Source organism: Oncorhynchus clarkii, chromosome 22 (assembly GCF_045791955.1).
Source record: "Oncorhynchus clarkii lewisi isolate Uvic-CL-2024 chromosome 22, UVic_Ocla_1.0, whole genome shotgun sequence".
Classification (NCBI taxonomy): domain Eukaryota; kingdom Metazoa; phylum Chordata; class Actinopteri; order Salmoniformes; family Salmonidae; genus Oncorhynchus; species Oncorhynchus clarkii.
Window position 1 is genome coordinate 50,946,105 of NC_092168.1, and position 19,367 is coordinate 50,965,471.

Here is a 19,367-nt window from a genome sequence, read left to right on the forward strand (position 1 = left end):
TGCCTACTGTTTACAGATTATGGTTATAGACTCTTACCTGTGCATGAATCAGAGCGTCGTTGAACAGGATGAACCAGTTAACAGAGAACCTCCCGGCGTTCTGGAGGGTCAGGCTCTTGTTGCTACTCTCATACACCAGCCTGCGCTGGGGATTACGGAGGACATCCTGGGAGCAGAGCAGAGTACTACTGTATTTAGAGAGTAACTTATTCTCTACACAGCAGCCTGGGGCTTCTGAAGGAAATCCTGCAGACTAGCAGGACCTAACACAGTATAAACACATCTGAGACCAGTATTAGATCTATAGACAGGATAACTAGTGAGATCTACAGACAGGATAACTAGTGGGATCTACAGACAGGATAACTAGTGGGATCTATAAACAGGATAACTGGTGAGATCTACAGACAGGATAACTAGTGGGATCTACAGACAGGATAACTCGTGGGATCTACAGACAGGATAACTAGTGGGATCTATAGACAGGGTAACTAGTGAGATCTACAGACAGGATAACTAGTGAGATCTACAGACAGGATAACTAGTGGGATCTACAGACAGGATAACTCGTGGGATCTACAGACAGGATAACTCGTGGGATCTACAGACAGGATAACTAGTGAGATCTACAGACAGGATAACTAGTGGGATCTATAGACAGGATAACTAGTGAGATCTACAGACAGGATAACTAGTGAGATCTACAGACAGGATATCTAGTGGGATCTACAGACAGGATAACTAGTGAGATCTACAGACAGGATAACTAGTGAGATCTACAGACAGGATAACTTGTGGGATCTACAGACAGGATAACTCGTGGGATCTACAGACAGGATAACTAGTGGGATCTACAGACAGGATAACTAGTGGGATCTACAGACAGGATAACTAGTGGGATCTACAGACAGGATAACTAGTGGGATCTACAGACAGGATAACTAGTGGGATCTACAGACAGGATAACTAGCACAACAAAATGTCTCTGGTTCTGTAACATCTGTAACAGGACCACTCTACTCACAGTAGTTTTCCCAGAATATGTCCTCCAGAATTGGTTTGTTGTCTCTGCCTCCTTCCTCTTCCTCCCCAGGCTGAGAGACAGTGCCTCATACTTGGAGCAGCCCTCCTGCAGCCTCTGGTATTCCACTGTACTCTGAGATTACCAGGAGAAAGGCTTTAAATGTGATTGATTGATTGATTGATTGATTGATTGATTGAGAAGAAAAGAGAAGAGAAGCGAAGATATAGTGACAACATTCCACAAAGACTTCAGAACCTGTTAGAAGTACTGATAGATGGAAGGTACGTACCACATCGAAACAGGTGGCCAGTTTGAGCAGCAGCCTGGCGTACTCGTGGATGTGTTGCATAGGAGAGTAGAACAGCAACACCAACAGGTCCAACAGAGGAACCTTGTCTTCACTGGACTCTGACAGCTGACGCAAAACCTCAAACTTCTTACCAAAACACTCCCTGGAGAGGACATCAAGGGGAGTTGTATCAGCAATGTGAATGTACTATGAAGCCTATATAAACTCAGCTAAAAAAAATTATAATAAACGTCCTATCACTGAGTTTATATTCAGCAAACTTAACATGTGTAAATATTTGTATGAACACAACAAGATTCAACAACTGAGACAAACTGAACAAATTCCACAGACATGTGACTAACAGAAATGGAATAATGTGTTCCTGAACAAAGGGAGGGGGTCAAAATCAAAAGTAACAGTCAGTCTGCATTAAGTACTGCAGTGCATCTCCTCCTCATGGACTGCATCAGATTTGCCAGTTCTTGCTGTGAGATGTTAACCCACTCTTCCACCAAGGCACCTGCAATTTCCTGGACATTTCTGGGGGGAATGGCCCAAACCCTAGATCAGTTCCTCCGATCACCAGTCAGTTCCACTGATCACCAGTCAGTTCCTCCGTTCACCAGTCCGATCACCAGCCGGTTCCATTGATCACCAGTCCGTTCCTCCGATCACCAGTCAGTTCACCAGTCGGTTCCACCGTTCACCAGTCCGTTCCTCCGATCACCAGTCCGTTCCTCCGATCACCAGTCCGTTCCTCCGATCACCGGTCCGTTCCTCCGTTCACCAGTCCGTTCACCAGTCAGTTCCTCCGATCACCAGTCAGTTCCTCCGATCACCAGTCCGATCACCAGCCGGTTCCTCCGTTCAACAGTCGGTTCCACCGTTCACCAGTCCGTTCCTCCAATCACCAGTCCGTTCCTCCGATCACCAGTCCGTTCCTCCGATCACCAGTCCGTTCCTCCGATCACCAGTCCGTTCCTCCGATCACCAGTCCATTCCTCCGATCACCAGTCCGATCACCAGTCCGATCACCAGTCGGTTCCTCCGGTCACCAGTCGGTTCCTCCAGTCACCAGTCGGTTCCTCCGATCACCAGTCCGGTTCCTCCGATCACCAGTCCGTTCCTCCGTTCACCAGTCCGTTCCTCCGATCACCAGTCCGTTCCTCCGATCACCAGTCCGTTCCTCCGATCACCAGTCCGTTCCTCCGATCACCAGTCCATTCACCAGTCCGTTCCTCCGATCACCAGTCCGATCACCAGTCCGATCACCAGTCCGATCACCAGTCCGTTCCTCCAATCACCAGTCCGTTCCTCCGTTCACCAGTCCGATCACCAGTCCGATCACCAGTCCGATCACCAGTCCGTTCCTCCAATCACCAGTCCGTTCCTCCAATCACCAGTCCGTTCCTCCAATCACCAGTCCGTTCCTCCAATCACCAGTCCGTTCCTCCAATCACCAGTCCATTCACCAGTCCGTTCCTCCGATCACCAGTCCGATCACCAGTCCGATCACCAGTCCGGTCACCAGTCGGTTCCTCCGGTCACCAGTCGGTTCCTCCGGTCACCAGTCGGTTCCTCCGGTCACCAGTCCGTTCCTCCGGTCACCATTCCGTTCCTCCGGTCACCAGTCCGTTCCTCCGGTCACCAGTCCGGTCACCAGTCCGTTCCTCCGATCACCAGTCCGTTCCTCTGATCACCAGTCCGTTCCTCCGATCACCAGTCCGTTCCTCCGATCACCAGTCCGTTCACCAGTCCGTTCCTCCGATCACCAGTCCGTTCCTCCGATCACCAGTCCGTTCCTCCGATCACCAGTCCGTTCACCAGTCCGTTCCTCCGATCACCAGTCTGTTCCTCCGATCACCAGTCCGTTCCTCCGTTCACCAGTCCGTTCACCAGTCAGTTCCTCCGATCACCAGTCCGTTCACCAGCCGGTTCCTCCGATCACCAGCCGGTTCCTCCGATCACCAGCATGTTCCTCCGATCACCAGCCAGTTCCTCCGATCACCAGTCAGTTCCTCCGTTCACCAGTCCGTTCACCAGCCGGTTCCTCCGATCACCAGCCGGTTCCTCCGATCACCAGTCGGTTCCTCCGTTCACCAGTCCGTTCCTCCGATCACCAGTCGGTTCCTCCGTTCACCAGTCCGTTCCTCCGATCACCAGTCCGTTCCTCCGATCACCAGTCCGTTCCTCCGATCACCAGTCCGTTCCTCCGTTCACCAGTCCGATCACCAGTTCGATCACCAGTCCGATCACCAGTCAGTTCCTCCGTTCACCAGTCCGTTCACCAGCCGGTTCCTCCGATCACCAGCCGGTTCCTCCAATCACCAGTCCGTTCCTCCGATCACCAGTCCGTTCCTCCGATCACCAGTCCATTCACCAGTCCGTTCCTCCGATCACCAGTCCGATCACCAGTCCGATCACCAGTCCGGTCACCAGTCCGTTCCTCCGGTCACCAGTCCGTTCCTCCGGTCACCAGTCCGTTCCTCCGGTCACCAGTCCGTTCCTCCGGTCACCAGTCCGTTCCTCCGGTCACCAGTTCGTTCCTTCGATCACCAGTCCGTTCCTCCGATCACCAGTCCGTTCCTCCGTTCACCAGTCCGATCACCAGTCCGTTCCTCCGATCACCAGTCCGATCACCAGTCCGATCACCAGTCCGATCACCAGTCCGGTCACCAGCCGGTTCCTCCGATCACCAGCCGGTTCCTCCGATCACCAGCCGGTTCCTCCGATCAACCGGTCCGGTTCCTCCGATCACCAGTCCGGTTCCTCCGATCACCAGTCCGTTCCTCTGTTCACCAGTCCGATCACCAGTCCGATCACCAGTCCGATCACCAGTCCGTTCCTCCAATCACCAGTTCGTTCCTCCGATCACCAGCCGGTTCCTCCGATCACCAGTCCGGTCCTCCGTTCACCAGTCCGATCACCAGTCCGATCACCAGTCCGATCACCAGTTCGATCACCAGTCCGATCACCAGTCCGTTCCTCCGATCACCAGTCCGTTCCTCCGATCACCAGTCCGATCACCAGTCCGTTCACCAGTCCGTTCCTCCAATCACCAGTCCGTTCCTCCAATCACCAGTCCGTTCCTCCAATCACCAGTCCGTTCCTCCGATCACCAGTCCATTCACCAGTCCGTTCCTCCGATCACCAGTCCGATCACCAGTCCGATCACCAGTCCGGTCACCAGCCGGTTCCTCCGATCACCAGTCCGTTCCTCCGTTCACCAGTCCGATCACCAGTCCAATCACCAGTCCAATCACCAGTCCAATCACCAGTCCGATCACCAGTCCGTTCCTCCAATCACCAGTTCGTTCCTCCGATCACCAGGCCGTTCCTCCGATCACCAGTCCGTTCCTCCGATCACCAGTCCGATCACCAGTCCGATCACCAGTCCGATCACCAGTCCGATCACCAGTCCGTTCCTCCAATCACCAGTCCGTTCCTCCAATCACCAGTCCGTTCCTCCGATCACCAGTCCGTTCCTCCGATCACCAGTCCGTTCCTCCGATCACCAGTCCGATCACCAGTCCAGTCACCAGTCCGGTCACCAGTCGGTTCCTCCGGTCACCAGTCGGTTCCTCCGATCACCAGTCCGATCACCAGTCCGATCACCAGTCCGATCACCAGTCCGTTCCTCCAATCACCAGTCCGTTCCTCCGATCACCAGTCCGTTCCTCCGATCACCAGTCCGTTCCTCCGATCACCAGTCCGTTCCTCCGATCACCAGTCCGTTCCTCCGATCACCAGTCCGATCACCAGTCCAATCACCAGTCCGGTCACCAGTCGGTTCCTCCGGTCACCAGTCGGTTCATTCGGTCACCAGTCCGTTCCTCCGGTCACCATTCCGTTCCTCCGGTCACCAGTCCGTTCCTCCGGTCACCAGTCCGGTCACCAGTCCGTTCCTCCGATCACCAGTCCGTTCCTCCGGTCACCAGTCCGTTCCTCCGATCACCAGTCCGATCACCAGTCCGATCACCAGTCCGGTCACCAGTCCGGTCACCAGTCGGTTCCTCCGGTCACCAGCCGGTTCCTCCGATCACCAGTCCGTTCCTCCGTTCACCAGTCCGATCACCAGTCCAATCACCAGTCCAATCACCAGTCCGATCACCAGTCCGTTCCTCCAATCACCAGTTCGTTCCTCCGATCACCAGTCCGTTCCTCCGATCACCAGTCCGTTCCTCCGTTCACCAGTCCGATCACCAGTCCGATCAACAGTCCGATCACCAGTCCGTTCCTCCAATCACCAGTCCGTTCCTCCGTTCACCAGTCCGATCACCAGTCCAATCACCAGTCCAATCACCAGTCCAATCACCAGTCCAATCACCAGTCCAATCACCAGTCCAATCACCAGTCCGTTCCTCCAATCACCAGTTCGTTCCTCCGATCACCAGTCCGTTCCTCCGATCACCAGTCCGTTCCTCCGATCACCAGTCCGTTCCTCCGTTCACCAGTCCGATCACCAGTCCGATCACCAGTCCGATCACCAGTCCGTTCCTCCAATCACCAGTCCGTTCCTCCAATCACCAGTCCGTTCCTCCAATCACCAGTCCGTTCCTCCAATCACCAGTCCGTTCCTCCAATCACCAGTCCGTTCCTCCGATCACCAGTCCGTTTTTCCGATCACCAGTCCGATCACCAGTCCGATCACCAGTCCGATCACCAGTCCGTTCCTCCGGTCACCAGTCCGTTCCTCCGGTCACCAGTCCGGTCACCAGTCCGTTCCTCCGATCACCAGTCCGTTCACCAGTCCGTTCCTCCGATCACCAGTCCGTTCCTCCGATCACCAGTCCGTTCACCAGTCCGTTCCTCCGATCACCAGTCGGTTCCTCCGATCACCAGTCCGTTCCTCCGTTCACCAGTCCGTTCACCAGTCAGTTCCTCCGATCACCAGTCCGTTCACCAGCCGGTTCCTCCGATCACCAGCCGGTTCCTCCGATCACCAGCATGTTCCTCCGATCACCAACCAGTTCCTCCGATCACCAGTCAGTTCCTCCGTTCACCAGTCTGTTCACCAGCCGGTTCCTCCGATCACCAGCCGGTTCCTCCGATCACCAGCCGGTTCCTCCGATCACCAGTCGGTTCCTCCGTTCACCAGTCCGTTCCTCCGATCACCAGTCCGTTCCTCCGATCACCAGTCCGTTCCTCCGATCACCAGTCCGATCACCAGTCCGATCACCAGTCCGATCACCAGTTCGATCACCAGTCCGATCACCAGTCCGTTCCTCCGATCACCAGTCCGTTCCTCCGATCACCAGTCCGATCACCAGTCCGTTCACCAGTCCGTTCCTCCAATCACCAGTCCGTTCCTCCAATCACCAGTCCGTTCCTCCAATCACCAGTCCGTTCCTCCGATCACCAGTCCATTCACCAGTCCGTTCCTCCGATCACCAGTCCGATCACCAGTCCGATCACCAGTCCGATCACCAGTCCGATCACCAGTCCGGTCACCAGCCGGTTCCTCCGATCACCAGTCCGGTTCCTCCGATCACCAGTCCGTTCCTCTGTTCACCAGTCCGATCACCAGTCCAATCACCAGTCCAATCACCAGTCCAATCACCAGTCCGATCACCAGTCCGTTCCTCCAATCACCAGTTCGTTCCTCCGATCACCAGGCCGTTCCTCCGATCACCAGTCCGTTCCTCCGATCACCAGTCCGATCACCAGTCCGATCACCAGTCCGATCACCAGTCCGATCACCAGTCCGTTCCTCCAATCACCAGTCCGTTCCTCCAATCACCAGTCCGTTCCTCCGATCACCAGTCCGTTCCTCCGATCACCAGTCCGTTCCTCCGATCACCAGTCCGATCACCAGTCCAGTCACCAGTCCGGTCACCAGTCGGTTCCTCCGGTCACCAGTTGGTTCCTCCGATCACCAGTCCGATCACCAGTCCGATCACCAGTCCGATCACCAGTCCGTTCCTCCAATCACCAGTCCGTTCCTCCGATCACCAGTCCGTTCCTCCGATCACCAGTCCGTTCCTCCGATCACCAGTCCGTTCCTCCGATCACCAGTCCGTTCCTCCGATCACCAGTCCGTTCCTCCGATCACCAGTCCGATCACCAGTCCAATCACCAGTCCGGTCACCAGTCGGTTCCTCCGGTCACCAGTCGGTTCATTCGGTCACCAGTCCGTTCCTCCGGTCACCATTCCGTTCCTCCGGTCACCAGTCCGTTCCTCCGGTCACCAGTCCGGTCACCAGTCCGTTCCTCCGATCACCAGTCCGTTCCTCCGGTCACCAGTCCGTTCCTCCGATCACCAGTCCGATCACCAGTCCGATCACCAGTCCGGTCACCAGTCCGGTCACCAGTCGGTTCCTCCGGTCACTAGTCGGTTCCTCCGGTCACCAGCCGGTTCCTCCGATCACCAGTCCGTTCCTCCGTTCACCAGTCCGATCACCAGTCCAATCACCAGTCCAATCACCAGTCCGATCACCAGTCCGTTCCTCCAATCACCAGTTCGTTCCTCCGATCACCAGTCCGTTCCTCCGATCACCAGTCCGTTCCTCCGATCACCAGTCCGTTCCTCCGTTCACCAGTCCGATCACCAGTCCGATCACCAGTCCGATCAACAGTCCGATCACCAGTCCGTTCCTCCAATCACCAGTCCGTTCCTCCGTTCACCAGTCCGATCACCAGTCCAATCACCAGTCCAATCACCAGTCCAATCACCAGTCCAATCACCAGTCCAATCACCAGTCCAATCACCAGTCCGTTCCTCCAATCACCAGTTCGTTCCTCCGATCACCAGTCCGTTCCTCCGATCACCAGTCCGTTCCTCCGTTCACCAGTCCGATCACCAGTCCGATCACCAGTCCGATCACCAGTCCGTTCCTCCAATCACCAGTCCGTTCCTCCAATCACCAGTCCGTTCCTCCAATCACCAGTCCGTTCCTCCAATCACCAGTCCGTTCCTCCAATCACCAGTCCGTTCCTCCGATCACCAGTCCGTTTTTCCGATCACCAGTCCGATCACCAGTCCGATCACCAGTCCGATCACCAGTCCGTTCCTCCGGTCACCAGTCCGTTCCTCCGGTCACCAGTCCGGTCACCAGTCCGTTCCTCCGATCACCAGTCCGTTCACCAGTCCGTTCCTCCGATCACCAGTCCGTTCCTCCGATCACCAGTCCGTTCACCAGTCCGTTCCTCCGATCACCAGTCGGTTCCTCCGATCACCAGTCCGTTCCTCCGTTCACCAGTCCGTTCACCAGTCAGTTCCTCCGATCACCAGTCCGTTCACCAGCCGGTTCCTCCGATCACCAGCCGGTTCCTCCGATCACCAGCATGTTCCTCCGATCACCAACCAGTTCCTCCGATCACCAGTCAGTTCCTCCGTTCACCAGTCTGTTCACCAGCCGGTTCCTCCGATCACCAGCCGGTTCCTCCGATCACCAGCCGGTTCCTCCGATCACCAGTCGGTTCCTCCGTTCACCAGTCCGTTCCTCCGATCACCAGTCCGTTCCTCCGATCACCAGTCCGTTCCTCCGATCACCAGTCCGATCACCAGTCCGATCACCAGTCCGATCACCAGTTCGATCACCAGTCCGATCACCAGTCCGTTCCTCCAATCACCAGTCCGTTCCTCCAATCACCAGTCCGTTCCTCCAATCACCAGTCCGTTCCTCCAATCACCAGTCCGTTCCTCCAATCACCAGTCCGTTCCTCCGATCACCAGTCCGTTCCTCCGATCACCAGTCCATTCACCAGTCCGTTCCTCCGATCACCAGTCCGATCACCAGTCCGGTCACCAGTCCGGTCACCAGTCCGGTCACCAGTCCGGTCACCAGTCGGTTCCTCTGGTCACCAGTCGGTTCCTCCGGTCACCAGTCCGTTCCCCCGGTCACCAGTCCGTTCCTCCGGTCACCAGTCCGTTCCTCCGGTCACCAGTCCGTTCCTCCAATCACCAGTTCGTTCCTTCGATCACCAGTCTGTTCCTCCGATCACCAGTCCGTTCCTCCGTTCACCAGTCCGATCACCAGTCCGATCACCAGTCCGTTCCTCCGATCACCAGTCCGATCACCAGTCCGATCACCAGTTCGATCACCAGTCCGATCACCAGTCCGTTCCTCCAATCACCAGTCCGTTCCTCCGATCACCAGTCCATTCACCAGTCCGTTCCTCCGATCACCAGTCCGGTCACCAGTCCGGTCACCAGTCCGGTCACCAGTCCGGTCACCAGTCGGTTCCTCCGGTCACCAGTCGGTTCCTCCGGTCACCAGTCGGTTCCTCCGGTCACCAGTCCGATCACCAGTCTGATCACCAGTCCGGTCACCAGTCGGTTCCTCCGGTCACCAGTCCGTTCCTCCGGTCACCAGTCCGTTCCTCCGGTCACCAGTCCGTTCCTCCGGTCACCAGTCCGTTCCTCCGATCACCAGTCCGGTCACCAGTCCGTTCCTCCGGTCACCAGTCCGTTCCTCCGATCACCAGTCCGTTCCTCCGATCACCAGTAGGTTCCTCCGATCACTAGTCCGTTCACCAGTCCGTTCCTCCGATCACCAGTCCGTTCCTCCGATCACCAGTCCGTTCACCAGTCCGTTCCTCCGATCACCAGTCCGTTCCTCCGATCACCAGTCCGTTTCTCCGATCACCAATCGGTTCCTCCGATCACCAGTCCTTTCCTCCGATCACCAGTCCTTTCCTCCGATCACCAGTCCGATCACCAGTCCGTTCACCAGTCAATTCCTCCGATCACCAGTCAGTTCCTCCGATCACCAGTCTGTTCACCAGTCAATTCCTCCGATCACCAGTCAGTTCCTCCGATCACCAATCCGTTCCTCCGATCACCAGTCCGTTCACCAGTCGGTTCCTGCGATCACCAGTCGGTTCCTCCGATCACCAGTCCGTTCACCAGTCTGTTTCTCCGATCACCAGTCAGTTCCTCCGATCACCAGTCAGTTCACCAGTCAATTCCTCCGATCACCAGTCCGTTCCTCCAATCACCAGTCAGTTCCTCCGATCACCAGTCCGTTCACCAGTCAATTCCTCCGATCACCAGTCCGTTCCTCCGATCACCAGTCCGTTCCTCCGATCACCAGTCCGTTCCTCCGATCACCAGTCAGTTCCTCCGATCACCAGTCCGTTCACCAGTCGGTTCCTCCGATCACCAGTCCGTTCACCAGTCGGTTCCTCCGTTCACCAGTCGGTTCCTCCGTTCACCAGTCGGTTCCTCCGTTCACCAGTCAGTTCCTCCGATCACCAGTCAGTTCCTCCGATCACCAGTCCGTTCAGCAGTCGGTTCCTCCGATCACCAGTCGGTTCCTCCGATCACCAGTCCGTTCACCAGTCCGTTCCTCCGATCACCAGTCCGTTCCTCCGATCACCAGTCCGTTCCTCCGATCACCAGTCCGTTCCTCTGATCACCAGTCTAGCGGTGATAGAGCTGCCAACGGAGCTAATGCAGTCACTCTACAGCTGAAGGTGGGGGACCAGGTCTTCATACGCCCATTGGCTAACATACCTGTATGGGACTCCTTGAACCTCTGTGAACCTCACGGTCCTCTACAGGTCAGTTGGTAGAGCATGGTGCTTGCTACCGGCAGCATAGTGGGTTTGATTCCAGGGACCACATGGCAATAAGTGGATTTGGATAAAAACCATCTGCTAAATTGCATATTACTATTTGTTAATATTATTTTTGTAAACAGTGACTCTTTCCCACATCACTGTAACACCTGTATTGGATGCATCCAGATGGGAATCGTTGGGAGAAATACATTGGTTGGCTAGCTGTCCTCTACTGTCTAGGTAGAGTCACATTACCACGTTTTCTTGTCGTTACACTCTTGCTCAACACCAAGACAAATTTCTCTCACCACTGCTGCACATTGCAAAAGCAATGCATTCTTTAAGAGAAGTAGAGAGTTTCTACCTGATCAATACACGGTTAGTGATGAGGAAGTCAATATGGTTAGTGATGAGGAAGTCAATGTGGTTAGTGATGAGGAAGTCAATGTGGTTAGTGATGAGGAAGTCAATGTGGTTAGTGATGAGGAAGTCAATGTGGTTAGTGATGAGGAAGTCAATGTGGTTAATGTAACTGGAGTGATGTACAGTACAATAGACAGTAAGAGTTTACACAAAATATAGTGTAACTGGGATAAGGTCAAATAGAAGGACTTACACAGAGGGCTTCATGAGGGCTTGGAATCCCCCCATAACCAGGAAATTACCCACTGAGCCACAGTACCTGCAGAGAGAGAGAGCGAGAGCTTGAGAAAACAGATGGTGAGAACACTCGGGCGGGGGAGGAGGGAACACTCGGGCGGGGGAGAAGGGAACACTCGGGCGGGGGAGAAGGGAACACTCGGGCGGGGGAGAAGGGAACACTCGGGCGGGGGAGAAGGGAACACTCGGGCGGGGGAGAAGGGAACACTCGGGCGGGGGAGAAGGGAACACTCGGGCGGGGGAGAAGGGAACACTCGGGCGGGGGAGAAGGGAACACTCGGGCGGGGGAGAAGGGAACACTCGGGCGGGGGAGAAGGGAACACTCGGGCGGGGGAGAAGGGAACACTCGGGCGGGGGAGAAGGGAACACTCGGGCGGGGGAGAAGGGAACACTCGGGCGGGGGAGAAGGGAACACTCAGGAGGGGGAGAAGGGAACACTCAGGAGGGGGAGAAGGGAACACTCAGGAGGGGGAGAAGGGAACACTCAGGAGGGGGAGAAGGGAACACTCAGGTGGAGGACAAGGGAACATTCAGGCAGAGGCCATTTGACAGTGTAACTACTACAGAAGAAACAACACTAAAACAGACATCTCCCTAGTAATTGTGTACTTGCTCTTTATACATGTCCAGGAAGGTGTTAGCGTGTTTCAGGATGACCAGTCCCTTGACGTCCCGGTCAGTATGGAGGAAGGCTGTAAGGGAGACGGAGTGTTGTCCTGTCAGGTGGCAGAGCCTGCTGTAGCTACTAGCCAGGGACTGGAAAAGCAGGCTGGACGTCTGGCCCAACACCGTGCACACAGACTCTAGAGGAGACACAGAGAGTACACAGATCAATTCACCACCCTCTCTACAACACATAGATCAGCCAGAAGAGGACTGGCCACCCCTCATAGCCTGGTTCCTCTCTAGGTTTCTTTGTAGTTTCCTGCCTTTCTATTGAGTTTTTCCTAGCCACTGTGCTTCTACACCTGCATTGCTTGCTGTTTGGGGTTTTAGGCTGGGTTTCTGTACAGCACTTTGTGACATCAGCTGATGTAAGAAGGGCTTTATAAATACATTTGGTTGATTGATTGAGATCAGTCCACCACACTCTTTACCACTGTTGTGTCATCAGCAAACTTAATGATTGAGTTGGAGACGTGCGTGGCCACACAGTCATGGGTGAACAGGGAGTATAGGAGGGGGCTGGGCACGCACCCCTGTGGGGCCCCTGTGTTGAGGACAAGTGTGGCGGAGGTGTTGTTGCATACAACACAGGGAATGTCAGTGAAGACATTCACCACCTGGGGTAGACCCGTCAGGAAGCTTAGTGATGAGCATGGAGGGCACTATGGTGTTGAAGGCTGTGCTTTAGTCCATGAACAACATTTTTACAAAAGTATTCCTCTAGTCCAGCTGGGAAAGGGCAGTGTGCAGTCAAATCAAATCAAATGTTATTTGTCACATATGCCGAATAAAACAGGTGTAGACCGTGAAACTTACAAGCTCTTAACCAACAATGCAATTAAGAAAATATTTACTTAATAAAATAAAGTAAAAACATTTAAATAAACAATAAAGAGGTGGGGGGTTACAGGTCATTTGTGGGGGGGGGGGGGGGTCGTTGCAATTAGTCTGGGTGGCCATTTGATTAATTGTTCAGCAGTCTCATGGCTTGGGGGTAGAAGCTGTTAAGGAGCTTTTTGGACCTAGACTTGGCGCTCCGGTACCGCTTGCCGTGCGGTAGCAGAGAGAACAGTCTGACTTGGGTGGGGTTGGGTTTTTAGGGATTCCCCTGACACCGCCTGGTATAGAGGTCCTGGATGGCAGGAAACTTGGCCCCAGTGATGTACTGGGCAGTACACAATACCCTCTGTAGTGCCTTATGGTCGGATGCTGAGCAGTTGCCATACCAGGTGGTGATGCAACCAGTCAGGATGTTCGATGGTGGAGCTGTAGAACCTTTTGAGGATCTGAGGACCAATGCCACATCTTTTTAGTTTCCTGAGGGGGAATAGGTTTTGTCGTGCCCTCTTCACGACTGTCTTGGTGTGTTCGGACCATTCTAGTTTGTTGGTGATGTCGACACCAACAACTTGAAGCTCTCAACTTGTTCCACTACAGCCCTGTCCATGTGAATGGGGGTGTGCTTGGCCCTCCTTTTCCTGTAGTGAACGATCATCTCCTTTGTCTTGCTCACGTTGAGGGAGATGTTGTTTTCCTGGTACCACACTGCCAGGTCTCTGACCTCCTCCCTATAGGCTGTCTCATCATTGTTGATCAGGTCTACCACCATTGTATCGTCAGCAGCTTAATGATGGTGTTGGAGTCGTGCTTGGCCACGCAGTCGTGGGTGAACAGGGAGTACAGGAGGGGCCTAAGCACACACCCCTGAGTGGGCCCCTGTGTTGAGTATCAATGTGGCAGATGTTTTTGCCATTTAGGCAGGTTACCTTCTCTTTCAGGGACTATGGTGGTCTGCTTGAAACATGTAAGTATTAAAGACTCGGTCAGGGAGAGGTTGAAAATGTCAGTGAAGACACTTGCCAGTTGGTCCGAGCATGCTCTGAGTACACGTCCTGGTAGTCCGTCTGAATGTTGACCGGTTTAAAGATCTTGCTCACATTGGCTACAGAGAGCGTGATCACACAGTTGTCCAGAACAGCTGGTGCTCTCATGCATGCTTCAGTGTTAAAAAAAAAGCATTTAGCCCGTCTGGTAGGCTCGCATCACTGGGCAGCTCACGGCTGGGTTTCCCTTTGTAGTAATTAACCGTTTGCAAGCTCTGCCACATCCGACGACTGTCAGAGCCGGTGTAGTAGGATTCAAACTTAGTCCTGTATTGACGCTTTGCCTGTTTGATAGTTCGTCTGAGGGCATAGCGAGATTTATAAGCGTCCATTTTAGTGTCCCGCTCCTTGAAAGAGGCAGCCCCTGCCTTTAGCTCAGTGTGGATGTTTCTTGTAATCCATGGCTTCTGGTTAGGATATGTACGTACGGTCACTGTGGGGACGACGTTGTTGATACACTTATTGATGAAGCCGGTGACTGTGGTGGTATACTCCTCAATGCCTTGGGTGAATCACGGAACATATTCCAGTCTGTGCTGGAGTTTTTGCTTGTAAGCATGAATCAGGAGGATAGAATTATGGACAGATTTAACAAATGGAGGGTGGGGGAGAGCATTGTACGTGTCTCTGTGTGTGGAGTAAAGGTGGTCTATATTTATTTTCCTCAGGTTGCACATGATACATGCTGATAGAAATGAGGTAAAACGGATTTAAGTTTGCCTGCATTAAAGTCCCCGGCCACTAGGAGTGCTGCTTTTGGATGAGCACTTTCTTGTTTGCTTAAGGCCTATTACAGCTCGTTGAGTGGCCTTATACAGATTGTTGAGTGCGGTCTTAGTGCCAGCATCGGTCTGTGGTGGTAAATAGACGGCTACGAATAATATAGACGAGAACTCTCTTGGTAGATAGTGTGGTCTACAGTTTATCATGAGGCACTCTACCTCAGACGAGCAATACCTTGAGATGACCTTAATATTAGACATTGCGCATCAGCTGTTATTGACAAATAGACACACACCTCCACCTCTCCTCTTGCCGGACATAGCTGTTCTGTCCTGCCGATGCACGGAAAACCCAGCCAACTGTATGGGTTAGGGTTAGGGAAAACCAACTGTATATTATCCATGTCGTAGTTCAGCCACGACTTGGTGAAAAATAAGATATCACAGGTTTTGATGTCACGTTGGTAGGATAGTCTCAAACGGAGAACATCCAGTTTATTCAAAATCAAATCAATGTTTATTGGTCACAAACACATGGTTAGCAGATGTTAATGTGAGTGTAGCGAAATGCTTGTGCTTCTAGTTCTGACAGTGCAGTAATATCTAACAAGTAATCTAACACTTTCACAACAACTACCTAATACACACATCTAAAGGGGGGAATGAGAATATGTACATATAAATATATGGATGACCGAGTGTCATAGGCAAGGTGCAATAGATGGTAAAAAATATAGTATATACATGTGATATGAGTAATGTAAGATGTGTAAACTAGAGGTTGACCGATTAATCGGAATGGCCGATTAATTAGGGCCGATTTCAAGTTTTCATAACAATCGGAAATCGGTATTTTTGGGTGCCGATTTTCCAATTTTTTTAAAAATATTTTTTTACACCTTTATTTAATCTTCATTTAACGAGGCAAGTCAGTTAAGAACACATTCTTATTTTCAACGACGGCCTAGGAACAGTGGGTTAACTGCCTGTTCAGGGGCAGAAAGACAGATTTTTACCTTGTCAGCTCGGGGGATCCAATCTTGCAACCTTACAGTTAACTAGTCCAACGCAATTAACGACCTGCCTCTCTCTCGTTGCACTCCACAAGGGACTGCCTGTTACGCAAATGCAGTAAGCCAAGTTAAGTTCCTAGCTAGCATTAAACTTATCTTATAAAAAACGATCAATTATAATCACTAGTTAACTACACATGGTTGATGATATTATCTAGCGTGTCCTGTGTTGCATATAATCTGACTGAGCATACAAGTATCTAAGTACCTGACTGAGCGGTGGTAGGCAGAACCAGGCGCGTAAACATTCATTCAAACAGCACTTTCGTGCGTTTTGCCAGCAGCTCTTCGTTGTGCGTCAAGCATTGCACTGTTTATGACTTCAAACCTATCAACTCCCGAGATGAGGCTGGTGTGACCGAAGTGAAATGGCTAGCTAGTTAGCGCGCGCTAATAGTGTTTCAAACTTCACTCGCTCTGAGCCTTGGGGTGGTTGTTTCCCTTGCTCTGCATGGGTAACGCTGCTTACGGAGGCTATACTGTTACACTGGCAATACTAAAGTGCCTATAAGTACATCCAATAGTCAAAGGTTAATGAAATACAAATTGTATAGAGGGAAATAGTCCTATAATAACTACAACCTAAAACTTCTTACCTGGGAATATTGAAGACTCATGTTAAAAGGAACCACCAGCTTTCATATGTTCTCATGTTCTGAGCAAGGAACTGAAACGTTAGCTTTCTTACATAGCACATATTGCACTTTTGCGTTCTTGACAATGATCCCAAACACACCGCCCGGGCAACGAAGGAGTGGCTTCGTAAGAAGGATTTCAAGGTCCTGGAGTGGCCTAGCCAGTCTCCATAGAAAATCTTTGGAGGGAGTTGAAAGTCTGTGTTGCCCAGCAACAGCCCCAAAACATCACTGTTCTAGAGGAGATCTGCATGGAGGAATGGACCAAAATACCAGCAACAGTGTGTGAAAACCTTGTGAAGACTTACAGAAAACGTTTGACCTCTGTCATTGCCAACAAAGGGTATATAACAAAGTATTGAGATAAACTTTTGTTATTGACCAAATACTTATTTTCCACCATAATTTGTAAATAAATTCATTAAAAATCTACAACGGGATTTTCTGGATTTTTTTTTTCCTCATTTTGTCTGTCATAGTTGAAGTGTGCCTATGACGAAAATTACAGGCCTCTCTCATCTTTTTAAGTGGGAGAACTTGCACAAATGGTGGCTGACTAAATACTTTTTTGCCCTACTGTATGTCGAACACACATCCTCCGCCTTTGCCACCTTCTATAGGAATTGAACGACTGCATAGGGCTATGTTCAGTCAGGTCAGTCAGTCAGGCCAGTCAGTCAGGCCAGTCAGTCAGGCCAGTCAGTCAGGCCAGTCAGTCAGGCCAGTCAGTCAGGCCAGTCAGTCAGGTTTAGTCAGTCAGGCCAGTCAGTCAGGTCAGTCAGTCAGGCCAGTCAGTCAGGCCAGTCAGTCAGGCCAGTCAGTCAGGCCAGTCAGTCAGGCCAGTCAGTCAGGCCAGTCAGTCAGGCCAGTCAGTCAGGCCAGTCAGTCAGGCCAGTCAGTCTATGTTTTGGCTGCAAATGTTTATTGAATTGTTTTATTTCTGCCTTTTCTATTCCAGACATTCTGAAGCATCCCACGTATGTAACTTTAGTCTTTCACTTTCCGTTTGTCTTTCGTCTCACCTTTCCTCAGTAGAGGGCTGACCACCCGCTTGTTGACGTCTCTGAGCCTGCAGTAATACTTCCTGTCTGCTGCAGCCAGCTCGTGAAGAGCAGAGATGAACCCCATCACGTTGAGGTCAGCCTGGGCTAGACAGGACTGTCCTCCGCCATACACACTGCTGATGTAGCCCATCTAGACGGGAAGACACCAACACATTACATAGCAATATTTGATGTGGCATGTTATGATATTGCCCAGATACATGACTGTAGGCTCTCACGGAGTTAGCCTACGAGTCTACAGTCAAGTCTCAGGGGACAGGTTACTGGTAGGAGTCTACAGTCAAGTCTCAGGGACAAGTTACTGGTAGGAGTCTACAGTCAAGTCTCAGGGGACAGGTTATTGGTAGGAGTCTACAGTCAAGTCTCAGGGACAAGTTACTGGTAGGAGTCTACAGCCAAGTCTCAGGGGACAAGTTACTGGTAGGAGTCTACAGTCAAGTCTCAGGGGACAAGTTACTGGTAGGAGTCTACAGCCAAGTCTCAGGGGACAAGTTACTGGTAGGAGTCTACAGCCAAGTCTCAGGGGACAAGTTACTGGTAGGAGTCTACAGTCAAGTCTCAGGGGACAGGTTACTGGTAGGAGTCTACAGCCAAGTCTCAGGGGACAAGTTACTGGTAGGAGTCTACAGTCAAGTCTCAGGGGACAAGTTACTGGTAGGAGTCTACAGCCAAGTCTCAGGGGACAAGTTACTGGCAGGAGTCTACAGCCAAGTCTCAGGGGACAAGTTACTGGTAGGAGTCTACAGCCAAGTCTCAGGGGACAAGTTACTGGTAGGAGTCTACAGCCAAGTCTCAGGGGACAAGTTACTGGTAGGAGTCTACAGCCAAGTCTCAGGGGACAGGTTATTGGTAGGAGTCTACAGCCAAGTCTCAGGGGACAAGTTACTGGTAGGAGTCTACAGCCAAGTCTCAGGGGACAAGTTACTGGTAGGAGTCTACAGCCAAGTCTCAGGGGACAAGTTACTGGTATGTTTAAGAAGTTATAATAAATTATAAAATCAAGAAAAAGTAGCACTCTGTTTCCGCATAGATGTGATTGATTTATTAACAGGGGAAACTAACAGACAATATCTAAACAGAGTGCCCTTTTTCCATTCTCCTGGATAGTCACCTGTCAAAGTGTTCTGGGGTAAAGGAATGTTGTGGGATTTTACTCAGTTCCTCAGTCGAGGGCCCTTTCGTTCAAGCTGGGCCGAAGCGCGTTTGGGTAAAAACGTTCTTCCTACATATTATAGAGAGGCATTATGTTCTACTCACATTCATACAGAAGGGCAGTAGGACAGGTCTGAGGGTGTACGTGTCAGTTCTAGCGGGAGAGCTCTCAGTTGACCCTGTCCCAGGTATGTGGTTCTCGGGTGTGGTCTCCATCACCTGAATTAATTCATTAATACTTTATTGTTCCATAGGGAAATTTGTTCACCAACTATAAAGGCATTCCTGTCATACATTCACTGACTATACAAACACACACACACACACACACACACGCACACACACACTGCAGAAGGGGAAGAGATTCCTCCAGAAACCTATTGATTCAGCAGATACTGAAAAATGACTCTACATGTAACATAAACTGAAGAAATACAGAAATGAAACAATCTACAAGTTCTCACAATATAAACAACGACAAGTTGCGTAACATGTTTAAAAAAGATATCTTTACGCTCGACAGTTTCCCGTGTGTATCAAGAATGATCCACCACCCAAAGGACATCCAGCCAACTTGACACAACTGTGGGAAGCATTGGAGTCAACATGGGGCCAGCATCCCTGTGGAACGCTTTCAACAACTTGTAGAGTCAACATGGGGCCAGCATCCCTGTGGAACGCTTTCAACACCT

At 51.9% G+C, this 19,367-nt stretch overlaps 1 protein-coding gene across 2 annotated transcripts in view; it reads right to left on the minus strand.

Annotated features, from left to right (window-relative positions):
- The window catches only part of LOC139380995 (alsin Rho guanine nucleotide exchange factor ALS2 a), a 107,623-nt gene that overhangs the window by 70,239 nt on the left and 18,017 nt on the right, over window positions 1–19,367 (minus strand). For both annotated transcript variants that reach the window (XM_071124218.1, XM_071124220.1), the window contains exons 9-15: window positions 18,781–18,894; window positions 17,482–17,653; window positions 12,094–12,283; window positions 11,437–11,502; window positions 1,314–1,476; window positions 1,025–1,156; window positions 38–166 (exon numbers count right to left, since the gene is read on the minus strand). In XM_071124218.1, the coding sequence (XP_070980319.1) occupies window positions 38–166; window positions 1,025–1,156; window positions 1,314–1,476; window positions 11,437–11,502; window positions 12,094–12,283; window positions 17,482–17,653; window positions 18,781–18,894 (966 nt within the window). The remainder of the gene's footprint in view (window positions 1–37; window positions 167–1,024; window positions 1,157–1,313; window positions 1,477–11,436; window positions 11,503–12,093; window positions 12,284–17,481; window positions 17,654–18,780; window positions 18,895–19,367) is intronic.